This window comes from Jaculus jaculus, chromosome 1 (genome assembly GCF_020740685.1).
Source record: "Jaculus jaculus isolate mJacJac1 chromosome 1, mJacJac1.mat.Y.cur, whole genome shotgun sequence".
NCBI lineage: Eukaryota > Metazoa > Chordata > Mammalia > Rodentia > Dipodidae > Jaculus > Jaculus jaculus.
This window is the reverse complement of record NC_059102.1, coordinates 298,659,902-298,672,807: the sequence shown is the minus strand read 5'-3', so window position 1 is coordinate 298,672,807 and position 12,906 is coordinate 298,659,902. Positions and strand designations below refer to the sequence as shown.

The 12,906-nt window shown below is 39.8% G+C and overlaps 1 protein-coding gene across 5 annotated transcripts in view; it reads right to left on the bottom strand.

Annotated features, from left to right (window-relative positions):
* The window catches only part of Abl2 (ABL proto-oncogene 2, non-receptor tyrosine kinase), a 115,262-nt gene that overhangs the window by 44,174 nt on the left and 58,182 nt on the right, over positions 1–12,906 (bottom strand). The window contains exon 1 of one of the 5 annotated variants that reach the window (XM_004658750.2): positions 4,602–4,713. The exons of the other annotated variants lie outside the window; for them this stretch is intronic. Within the exon in view, the coding sequence (XP_004658807.1) occupies positions 4,602–4,713 (112 nt within the window). Of the gene's footprint in view, positions 1–4,601; positions 4,714–12,906 lie in introns of those variants that run through there. 5 annotated transcript variants of the gene reach the window in all.

The following is a 12,906-nucleotide window of genomic DNA, read 5'->3' as shown; positions in this document are numbered from 1 at the left end:
AAGGAATCCTACCAAATTCCTTCTATGAAGCCAGCATCACCCTCATACCAAAACCAGGCAAAGATAGGAAAAAAAAAAATTACAGACCAATCTCCCTCATGAACATAGATGCAACAATTCTCAACAAAATATTGGCAGATTACAACAATATATCAGAAAGATCATTCACCCTGACCAAGTAGGCTTTATCCCAGAGATGCAGGGATGGTTCAACATTCGCCCCTTCATGTATGCCAGTCTAGCTGGCCTAAGAACTTCTGAATTCTCCTGGCTCTAAAAAGATTTCCTATTCAGCTAAAGAATGCCAGCCCTTTATTAAAACTAAAAGTAGCAGCAAAAAGAAGAGTACTAGAGACATGGCTCAGTGGTTAAGGTGCTTGCCTTCAAAGCCTAATGAGCCAGGTTTGGTTCCCCAGTACCCATCTAATGCAAGACGCACAAAGTAGCACACCTGTTCTCATTCTCTCTCCCCACCCCCACTGTCACTCTCTATTTGCACATAAATAAAAATATAGCTATAAAATCATCCCTTATGGTTCATACTGAACACCAAACAATCCACAATGCCACATCATCCACACTGATCATGTTTTTGCCAATGACACTGCTAACACATTTCATGCTACATACACATTTGTAGTTTTCTTCATCTAATGGTAGTAAATAGTTTAAACACATTTCATTATTTTTAGATATAAGAGTCACCACTGTTTCACACTTAAGAGAAATAAACCTTAATTTTGGGAATTTTTGTAATGTCCTTGACCAAATCACATACACTATAGTACTAAGCATGTAGTCTAGCAAACTGAATTCTGTGAGAACAAATAGTAAATACCATATAATTATGCTTTGCTTTGTGAAACTCAGTAGATTAAAAGGACATGAAGAGGCTGGTGAGATGGCTTAGTGGTTAAGGCATCTGCCTGCAAAGCTAAAGGACTCAGATTCAATTCCCCAGGACCTACATAAGCCAGCTGCAAAAGGTGGCACATGCATCTGCAGTTCATTTATAGCAGCTGAAGGCCCTGGCGCACCCATTCTCTCCCCACCCCCAATAATTTATTTAAGAAGTCAGTTTAAGATCTATGAATTAGTAATCTAAGCAAACATATGCTAGGTATCATGTTAGACTTCAGTACATAAAGGCTAGATATCACTATGTAAAGCTTCCTTCAGCTCCCAGCTTCCACCTCAAATCTATTTCTACAGAATTCTCCATCTCAGTTAATGGTAATTCCATCTCTTCAGGTGCTACAATCAAAATTTTGTAAATATTCATGATTGATTTCTTGCTCTTACAAAACTCACTTCCTTCAAAACTCTACCCATTTCTCATCTACCTTTTCCATTACCACCTATAGTGTTTCACTAGGCTTCTGATTTTCATGTGTCTATACTTGCTCCCTACTGTTTATTCTCAACATATCATTTACCTTTTAAAACTCTTCAATGGCTTCCAAGTTTTGAGTAAATGCCAAATACTTAAAGGGCCTAAAAGGCCTTCAACAATTTCATTTGCCCAGTTCATCTTGCTACTCTCCCACTAGCTTGCCTCCTTGTGACCACTGACCTCTATGTTAGTGTTTGAACATGGGCAAGAACATTCCTGCCATATCTTTGCACTGGTTTTTCCTTTTGCCCCAAATCCTTGACCCTGTGACATTTCACTCAAATGTTACCTGCCAGGAAAACAATTTCTGATGATCGTATTTTTTTTGTTGTCATTTGTTTTTGTTTTTCGAGGCAGGGTCTTGCTCTAGCCCAGGCTGGCCTGGAATTCATTACATAGTCTCAGGCTGGCCTTGAACTCATGGCAATTCACCTACCTCTGCCTCCTGGGTGCTGGAATTAAAGGCATGTGCCACCATGCCTGGCTTTGATGATCATATTTTAAAGTATATCTATTCTTTTTTTTTAAAATTTTTTTTTAAATTTATTTATTTGAGAGCGACAGACAGAGAGAAAGACAGATAGAGGGAGAGAGAGAGAATGGGCACGCCAGGGCTTCCAGCCTCTGCAAACGAACTCCAGACGCATGCGCCCCCTTGTGCATCTGGCTAACGTGGGACCTGGGGAACCGAGCCTCGAACCGGGGTCCTTAGGCTTCACAGGCAAGTGCTTAACCGCTAAGCCATCTCTCCAGCCCAAGTATATCTATTCTTAATAAACACTCCCACATCCCCTCTGTCTCTTTTCTTGATTTATTCTTCTCCACAGCTCTTACCACCAAAAATGTTAAGCCATTTATTTATTATATTCATGTATAGTACCTAACTCCCTCCAGTATGGTATAAGTATTATGAGGATAGCAATTTTTCTGATTTGTTCAATGAAGAGTGAACAAATACTCTCCCATCACCCAACAAAAGTACCTCTAAGAAAGATTCTCAAAAGAAAATTATGTTAAAGTCAGGCATGTTGACACATGGCTGTAACCCTAGTGTTAGGGAGGCTGGGGCAGAAAGATCACAAACCCTAGACCAGCCCCTACCTTATCTCTAAAAATAAAAATAAACCATGCAGATTGCCAGATGTACAGAGGACAGAATTTAAAACGAAGCTCTGGAACCAGGCATGATTTTAGATTCTAAATTGGATGTGCATTAAAACAGGATGGGCAGAAAGTCTGGTTGGCTGAATGACAATGTGCAAGGCAATATAGAATGTGGTCCATGTATTCTAGATAGCAACTCTTAACCCCAAAGGGAACTGCTAAAGGCCAGTCAATCTCTTTAAAACTACTATTTGACAAAAGAAAACGATGAAGCTCAGGACAATTTTTTTTTTTTGCACATTTTAAGTACATATACAGGCCAATCAGCTCTATACATTCAAGTATATAATGAAATAAAAAGATAGTAAAAGTAACTTTTGAGGCACAAGAACTCTAAAAGAACCACAACTCACAAAACAATTTTTTCACTTCCTCCTTCCCATCTCTGGTTTTATGGTCTTTTCCTCTGAGTCAAAAGATCTTCCTTCCTTTCTTCTTTCTTCCTGCTCACCCTTTTGTTCTCATAAAACTCAGAGTCAATTTTCTGCACAGTCTGCACAGGATATCCACTGCAACACCATCCTACCCAATAGCCTCAGACAAAAGGAAAACATTTCCAAAAGAAAAACACTCTAAACCTTTTCTTAGGCCAAGAATATGTAATGTGTTGAAGAATCATAAAGTGAGAACAATACAATGAGAATCAAATGAAACAAAAGCCATGGATAAAGCAAGTAAGTGTCACAGAACATTAGCCAGTGAGTCTAGTTCTACGGGCTTCATCAGTTAGGGCAATTAAGTCTGAATGATTCAGATGTACTGTGGCCACCTCACCAGAAGTGTGGAGGCCAGGAATGGCTTAATTGTGAACAATGTGAAGTTGACTACTACATTCTAAGTTAACTAACTAATCTTTTAATTAAGCACTGCTACAGAAGTAGATTGTGGAATTAAGACAATAAAGGACCCCAAGGTTTACTTATGTGTGTAAAGGACTTGGATAGCAGAAAAACTTTGGCAATTAAGAAAAGGTCATTTTAGCCAGGTGTGGTGGCACGCGCTTTTAATCCCAGCACTTGGGAGGCAAAGGTAGGAGGATTACTGTGAGTTCAAGGCCACCCTGACACTACATAATGAATTCTAGGTCAGTCTGAGCTACAGTGAGACCTTACCTGGGTGGGGGTGGGGGGTTGGGAGGCGAGGTCATTTTGTTATTCTTTTTTCCTATTGAAATACTTTCATGATACAACAAAAACTAGGCAAAACAAGCCAGGCGTGGTGGCACATGCCTTTAATCCCAGCACTAGGGAGGCAGAGGTAGGAGGATCACCATGACTTCGAGGCCAGCCTGAAAACTACATAGTGAATTCCAGGTCAGCCTTGACTAGAGTGAAATCCTACCTCCAAAACAAAACAAACAAAAAAATAGGCAAAACAGATGCAAAGGCTTATACAAAATAAATTACTATCATTAGACAAAAGTAAAAATATAGAATAATAAAGATGAAACTTAAATTCAAAGGTAATTTGGATATTTAATGTTTAGTTTATTTAAAACACTTTTCATCATGTATTCAATCATGTTATCAGTTTAATTGTATATTTGTCAATTTTCTTTAAAAGTATTTTAAAATTCATCTTACTATAATTCTGAGTGCATATTCTTTCTTTCTTTTTAAAGAACTTTATTTTATTTTGGGGGATTTTCGAGGTAGGGTCTCACTCTAAACCAGGCTGACCTGAACTTTACTATATGTAGTCTCAGGGTAGCCTTGAACTCAAAGCAATCCTCCTACCTCTGCCTCCCGAGAGCTGGGACTAAAGGTGTGAGCCACCATGCCTGGCTCTGAGTGCATATTCTTTAAGAAGCTAGTAATTTTTAATAGTCCTTAACTCTTTTAAAAACCATTTTAGTTGGAAACATTATTCAGTAGTTCTCAATAAGCCTAAGTTTTAAAATCAAGACATGTATATCTTAATGTCATTTTATATTAATTATGTTGCATATTAACTAACAGTCATAGATTAATTTTTAACATCTCTATCCACACACTTCCTTACTGCAGTAATCCATGCTTCCCAGGCTACCAATCCTGACCCATACCTGGTAAATGCGGTAGAGCAGACTCAGAGACCTCACTCCAGGGACAGCAGAGCAGTGTGTCCTGACCTCTGCCATAATTGCGAGGTGGAAGCAGAACAGTTCCCAGGACCATACCTCTGGCCAGAAGCACAAGAGCTGAGCTGTTCAAAGTGAAGAGGAAGTCTTCAAATTCCATTCTCTGACAAGTACTACCACATACATGTGACATTTACTCATGTACTCAATGGCCAGAGGGAACCAATAAAAGAATAAGCATTCAATCCACAGGGGTGGAGAAAAACCTAAAGGAAAATGTCCTGGAACTAGCCAAAGACTGAGTCACAATGAAGTTACTTCAAAAGCTCTGGGGGGATGAAGGAGGGAAGGAGGAAGAATGGGAGGGAAGGGGGCAAAACAAGAATGAACAAATAGCTTAATGATAAACTAAGAATCAATACATGCAGAGAAGTTTTCATTCCCATAGAGATAATGAGGTAAGACTGTAGAGGAAAGTTTGTCTATGAAGAAAACACTGAACATACTTAAAAGACAGGAAATGCCTAATGAGACTCCTCTTTTACATCACTCAAGTTAGCTTAAGAAACCACAAATCCAAAGTCAAAGAAATAGTTACAATGTGACTCATAAAACACAGGCAGAAGCCAAGAAAATAACTACCGTCACTAACATTTTGACTATATATCTTCATATATGAATGATAAAATGTTGAAAACTTACAAGTATTAAAACTTTTAAAAGCAAAAGCCATTTATTCTAAATATGGGGGGAAAGCTTACATAAAATTTAAGAACCGGAAAGTGAGAGTGTCTTATGAGAAGGAAAACAGCAAAATCACAGGAGGCAGAAGTAGAAGGATAGCCATGAGTTTGAGGCTACCCTGAGAATACATAGTGAATTCCAGGTCAGCCTGGGCTAGAGTGAGACCCTATCTCAAAAAAACAAAAGAACAAAACAAAACAAAAAGGCAAGATCAGTCATAGATAGCTTTGTACTGTAGCCTACAAAAATAATAATTGGGAGGTGGAGGCAGGAAGACCAAGAGTTCAAGGCCAAGTAACTACATATTAAATTCAAGGCCAGCCTGGATTACATGACACCATGCCTCAAAAACCTACTACTACTAGTAATATAATACAAACCAGTTGCTTATAACTATACAACTGACAACAATCACCTAAAAGTAACAGTAAAAATCTACGAAAGCAGTACTAAAACAGCCTGCAATAAAGTAAAAATAAATTACAGTTTAATAAGAGAATGAATTTTTTAAATATTTTATTTTCATTTATTTATATCAGAGAGGGAAAGAGGCAGAGCAAGAGAGAGAGAGACAGACAGAGAGGGAATGGGCACGCCAGGGCTTCCAGCCACTGCAAACGAACTCTAGATGCATGTGCCACCTTGTGCGTGTGGCTATGTGGGTCCTGGGGAATCAAACCAAGGTCCTCTAGCTTTGCAGGCAAGCGCCTTAACTGTTAAGCCATTTCTCAAGCCCAAAAGAACGAATTTGAGACAGGTGATTATTAAGTTTCAAAAGCAGCTTTGGATGAAACTGACCTTTATAAAGTAAAAATTAAATGATTAAAGGTTACCTCAAACAATGACTCAGAATTTCAAATACCAAGTTGAATTTCTTCTCTGGATTATTAAAACATTCTAGGGAAGAATCTCCATACACATGTTCCATCGATATGCAGAATCTAGACCATTTAATCAGTAAATCAACTACTTAAGTGGCCAATAATTTTAACTGCTTTGATACTATAAGAAAAAGAGAGATAAATGAATAAACAAAATGTGGTATATGTATGTGTGTGTGTATATATATGTGTGTGTGTGTGTGTGTGTGAAATAGTATTCACTCAGAAAAATGAAGAAAATTTTGATATTACACATTCAAGGGCTTTGAAAGCATTATGCTAAATCAAATAAGCCAGACACAGAAGACAAATAATTGGAGCTGGAGAGGTGGCTTAGCTATTAAGGAGCTTGCCTACATAGCCAAAGAACCCAGGTTTGATTCCCCAAGTCCCACATAAGCCAGATTCACAAGGTGCACATGTGTCTGGAATTCCCTACAGAGCCAAAGACCCTGCTGACATGTCCATTCTTTCTGGCAAATTTAAAAAAAATTAATTTAATTAAACTTAAAAAACACAGTTGGGTTCCATTTATATAAAATATCTAGTTTTTCTAGGTCTTTAAATAAACATTATAAATACCTATGATGCTATAGAATTGCACAGTGAGAGATAGCTAAAATGGTAAATTTTGTTAGATATTTGGCAATAAAAATTAAAATCATTTGGGTCTCCAGAGACTTTTTGTTTATTGGATTATATTTATCAATATTTATCTCATTAAAATTGAGAGTATTTAATTAATTTCTGTATGTATGACTGTGTATGGGTGCATGTGCCACGGCACATGTGTGGAGGTCAGAAGGCAACTTCAAGGTGTTCTCTGCTTTCTTTGAGTCAAGGTCTCTTGCTGCTGAAAGCAAACTGCCAGACTGCAAGACTAGCTGACCTGTGATCTTTGGAGTCTCCTGGCTCCACTTCCCATTATTATAGGCAGTTGGGATCACAGATGTGAATCTTTGCAGCTGGCTTGATATGTGTGCTGGAGGATTGAACCCAGGCAGGCAAGCTTTGCAACCAAGTGCCTCTAACTACTACATCATCGCTTGAGCCCCCAAACTAAGAAAATTTTTTTTTTTTTTTTTTGGTTTTTCGAGGTAGGGTCTCACTCTGGTCCAGGCTGACCTGGAATTAACTCTGTCATCTCAGGGTGGCCTTGAACTCATGGCAATCCTCCTACCTCTGCCTCCCGAGTGCTGGGATTAAAGGTGTGCAACACCATGCCCGGCTAAACTAAGAAATTTTAACAATGACTATTAATTCTGAATTACCAAAACTATTAATTGTTATTATAAAATACTGAAGCAAGAAAATGTGCTGTTTAGGCCAGTAACTAAGCAGAAATATAACTTGAGGAGAGGGGTACTGAGAGGGACATAAATATGAAAACACAGACAGGGTAGCAAAGAACCTAGAACCCAGAGAAAAGGAAAAGTGTGGCTGCTGCCAAGGAAGCCTGAACTGGCCAGATCATGAATGTGAACATGGTATATACAGAAAATGAAAGTGATACATAAAATTTATTTTTTTAGGCCAGGCGTGGTGGTGCACACCTTTAATCCCAGTACTTGGGAGGCAGAGATAGGATTGCTGTGAGGTTGAGGTCACCCTTAGACTACATAGTGAATTCCAGGTGAGCCTGGACTAGAGTGAGACTCTACCTCAAAAAAAAAAATTATTTATTTAGCAATAAATCAGAACAAAATATTGACCTAGCTGTAACAGGCAACTTTAGAAAGTACTATGCCAGGGCAGAAGATATGGCTTAGTGGTTAAGGTGCTTGCAAGCACCTGGGAAGCCAAAGTCCCAAGTTTGACACTCCAGATCCCACATTAGCCAGATGCACAATGGTGAGGCAAGCGCAAGATTGCACATGCCCACTAGGTGATGCAAGTGCCTGGTGCTTGATTTCAGTGGCTGAAGCCTTGACAAGCCAATTCTCTACTTCCCTCCCTTCCTCCCTCTAAAATAAAAAAATTTAAAAAAAATTTTAAGACAGGTTCCTTCTGGGGGAGGGGGAAGAAATCACTATGCTAAATGAAGAGTCAAAGTCATTACAATTTTTTTTAAAGATTTTTTTTTAATTTTTATTTATTTATATGAGAGTGACAGACACAGAGAGAAGGACAGATAGAGGGAGAGAGAGAGAGAATGGGCGCGCCAGGGCTTCCAGCCTCTGCAAACGAACTCCAGACGCGTGCACCCCATTATGCATCTGGCTAACGTGGGACCTGGGGAACCGAGCCTCGAACCGGAGTCCTTAGGCTTCACAGGCAAGCGTTTAACCACTAAGCCATCTCTCCAGCCCATGTCATTACAATTTTTAGAGGAAAAGATAAGGACATCAAAATAAAGAGAGTGACAGGAAGGGAGATGATGGAAAGTGGAGTTGTACAGCTGGGCATGGTGGCATAGCCTTTAATCCCAGCACACACGCTCTTGTCCTTCAGGGATGTGATACGATTTTTCGTACTGGAATGCCTGCTGGGAGGTAAAAGTGAGGGAATCACGGTAAGTTCAGGGCCACACTAAGACTACTGAGGGTGGAGTTGTGAAGGGGAAAGTGGGGAGAGGGAGGGAATTATCATATTATTGTCTATAATTATATAAGCTGTCAATAATAAAAAACAAAATAAAATAAAAATAAAACATCTATGGAATAAAATGAAAAAAAAACCAACTCATTTTGTTTGTTTACATTTTCATTTGCTCTTTTTGAGAGTATACTTGATCTGACGTAAAATTAAAGTATTTGTATTTGGAATCCACTGCTCTAGCAATGTTTAGGCCAGACTCTTTAAGTAGTTATGTTTGCATTGCTCATTAAGATCACCAGTCTTCCTGTGTATTTGTAACTGTATCTTGCAAACAGCAGACATTCCAGTATGAAAATCATTACCACATCCCTGAAGGACAAGAGTGTGTGTTGCTTGCTAGTTTTTGTTGTTTGTTTTTAAAGCAAGGTTTCACTCTAGCCCAGACTGTCCTGGAACTCTCACACACGGTAGCTCTAGGCTGGCCTTGAACTCAATGCAATTCTCCTACCTCTGCCTCCCAAGTGCTGAGATTAAAAGCATGTGCCACAACATGTGGCTTGTATTAGTTTTTTGAGGAAGGGTCTCTCCCTAATCCAGAATTACTTGGAACTATGTAGTCCAGGCTGGTCTGAAACTCAAAACTCACCTTCATCCTTCTACCAAGTGCTAAGATTATAGGCATGAGCCATCACACCCAGTTAGGACAAGAGGTTTTCATCACCAACCTACACATGTCTAGGGCTACCTGATGAAACCAAGAGCATGTTTCTTCACTTTATCAGGCTGGCTCTCTAATATAATAGAGAGTAGCACAAAAAGAACTGAAGTCTTTGCAGTAATTTGGATCTTAATAACCCTGGACAGACACAATGAAGGCTTGGTCGTGTGCATGTGTCTACTATGAGGTCAGAAGCTTTGTTCCACTGTGTGCTCCCCTACTTGAAACAGTCTTCTTCACCACAGGCCCAAAAGCAGGGGAGCCAAACAACCCTGTCTGTACCAAAACCATGAGCCAAAATAAAATTTTCCTCCTTTAAATTTACTTCAAACATTTTGTCACAGTGGCAGTCCTTTTCTCACATTCTAGAGAAGGTAAATATAGTCCCCAAGAGGATTGATCTTCAATCATCCATCCATACACAGGATGACAATAAAGAGTCAAACCTGAGGCTAATTAGAATGCTGTGCATGTGCTTTCCAACCAGTCTGTTCCTTCAAAGGAACCACATGAAGTCAAATGCACAGCCAGTCTCTTATTAATCCCAAGTCTTATCATCTTTTCCGAGCTCAAGTGATTCTTGGGTCTCTGCTCCCCTAGCAGACTGGGGTCACAGATGCACAGGGCCATGCCCATCTGTGTGTGTGTGTTGTAGGATCAAACACAAGCAGTCTCTCAGGCCTCCTCAGATCCTCATGCTAGCACTAGAAGTAATCTTAACCATTCATTTATCTTTCCAGTCCCACCCTATATTTAAAATTTTTAAAGCCGTATGTATGTATGTATGTTAATTAATTTATTTGAAAGAGAATATGGGTGCACCAGGGCCTCCAGCCACTGCAAACGAACTCCAGATGCATGCACCAGCTTGTGCATCTGGCTTATGTGGGTCCTGGGGAATCAAACCTGGGTCCTTTGACTTTGCAGGCAAGTGCCTTAACTGCGGAGCCATTTCTCCAGCCCAGATATATATTTTTAAAATTCACACTTACCGGTGAAGATGGTGAGATGGCTCCGCAGTTAAGGCACTTGCCTGCAAAGCCCAACAGCTTGGATTTGGTTGCACAGTACACACATAAAGCCAGATGCACAAGGTGGTACATACATCTGGAGTTCACTTGCAGTGGCTGGAGGCCCTGGCACATCTATTCTCTCTCTCTCACTTCTTTCTCTACTTACAAACAAAAAATCATACTTATAATAAGTAAATTATGTAGTGAAGATACATCAATGTACATGAGTAAATATGCATATTTGAAAAATTTAAGGGTTATTAAGAGTTCCTTTTTGTTTTTATTTTAGCTCTGACATAGGAAAAAGGGAAACATACAAAAAATAATTACAATTGTGTTTTCCAGATGAAGTTTTCTGTCCATGGAACTAGCTTCTTTGCTCCCTTGTCCAGCAAGGTCTTCTTTGCTTTAAAGAGGTGTTTACCATCTGCCATGTAGAGGCAATACATCAGAGCTACAGCCAGGCTGACATGGCTGAATCACCCAGTTGGTCCACCAACTGGAATTTGACTCAACAGTAGCAATAACCATCACTTGACTGTGTCCTGTCATCTGAATGGACCTCCCCAATCATTTATGTTTTGGGTAGTTCTTACGTCAGTGAGTGCCCGTCATTCTCGAGTTCTCAGCAGCATCACCTCTGGCTTCTCATTGGATTTCTTCCCAACCACCATGCTCTTCCAGAACTTGGTGAGTTCATATACCTTGTGATGCAAAAGATAATGCAGGTGCTCTTGCTGTCTTTACATTTCTGAATTTCTTCCAGGGTGTAAGTAGCACTTCACTGCCTTGTCCGCCTAGCAGGCCATCTCAAACAGAAAACCTCCCTGGCTGGGCCATGCACACACAACCTTGTGGGTGGAGCAGATCTGCCCTGTGTCAGCCCCAATTGCTGGGGCACCTGCATGCATGGCCTTCAGGGATTGGCCAGAGGGGCTGTCCAGTCCCCCACCTTATTTTTTGACAAAGGGTCTCTTAACAAATCTGGAGTTAATTTAGTCAGACTGGTTGGTCAGCAAGCCTAAGGGATCCTTTTGTCTTTGCCTCTCCAGATTGAGATTAGAGGCCTGCATGGCCAAATCTGGCTTTTGTGTATGTTTATTTCTCTTTCTCTCCCCTGTCTCTCTCTCACAAATAAATGGAAAGAAAAAAATTTAATATTAATAAACTTTCACACCATCATATAAAATTTGAAAAATAATTACTTCTAATATATCACAGAACACCAATTTTTTGTTGTTTAGCCAGGCAGGGTCTCTCTCTTGACAAGGCTGACCTGGAACGCACTCTAGTCCCAAGCTGGCCTCAAATTCACAGTGATCCTACTCCTTTAGCTTCCCAAGTGTTAGGATAAAAGGCATGCACCACCATACCCATCTAGATCAAAATTTTGGCAAAATCTACAATAAGATTTTGTAACCTAAGCTGAATTTTAAATTTCCACACCATTTTAAATATCTTCTTTTATATGTATGACAAAGATTTAGATGAAATATGGCCTCCTTTTAAACACAAAAAATATGTGGAATTCAATATTCCAAGATCCTTGCATTTTAGCAGAAACATGTCATTGCCTATGCAGTCAAGACAAACAACAATGAAGTATCTAAGGGACGAAAGGAATGTGCCAATCTTCTTTCCTTCATGGAATTCCCTAAGTCAGTGTAGCTAGCTAGCACCTGGTACAATGACTCCAACGCAGGCTCAAGCTGACATTCCTAGGGAGGGATTTGCAAATAAACCCCAATCATTCCTAAAGATCTATAATACAATCCTTTGTAATCTAAGCAGTCAGCTGTTTCCCTGAGACTATAGAAGCATGCAACAACTGCTTATGCACACATCATAGTTTCTGTGCATGGAATGTATATGGATGGATCTGTACAGTCATGAAATAACAACCATCTGGAGCTGGGGAGATAGCTCCTTTGGAGACATCGCTTGCTGTATAAGCATGAGGACCTGAGTTTAATCTCCAACACCCACATAAAAAGTCAGGTGTTGCCACACATGCCTATAACCCCAGTCCTGTAGGGGACAGAGTCCAAGGATTGCTGGGGCTTACTGGTCAGCCAGTCTAACTGGGGAAATCCAGCAGGTCCAGGTTCAGTGAAAGACTGTCTCAAGGAAACAACCAGGAAGAGCAACAGTGAAGGATGCCCAATGTTCTCCTGTGGACTATGCATGTGCACACAGGGCACAGACAGGTGAATATACTATACATATACACTACACACAGTACAAACATGGCCAAAAAAAATCTCTAGGAAACTCTAAAATGTACAACAATAATTTTTCAGTGTATTAATCATTAAAATATTTATAAAATAACCACTTTGGGTCTATGGGTCTAAAGATGTAGATCAGCTGGTAAAGTGCTTATCTAGCCTTTCTTT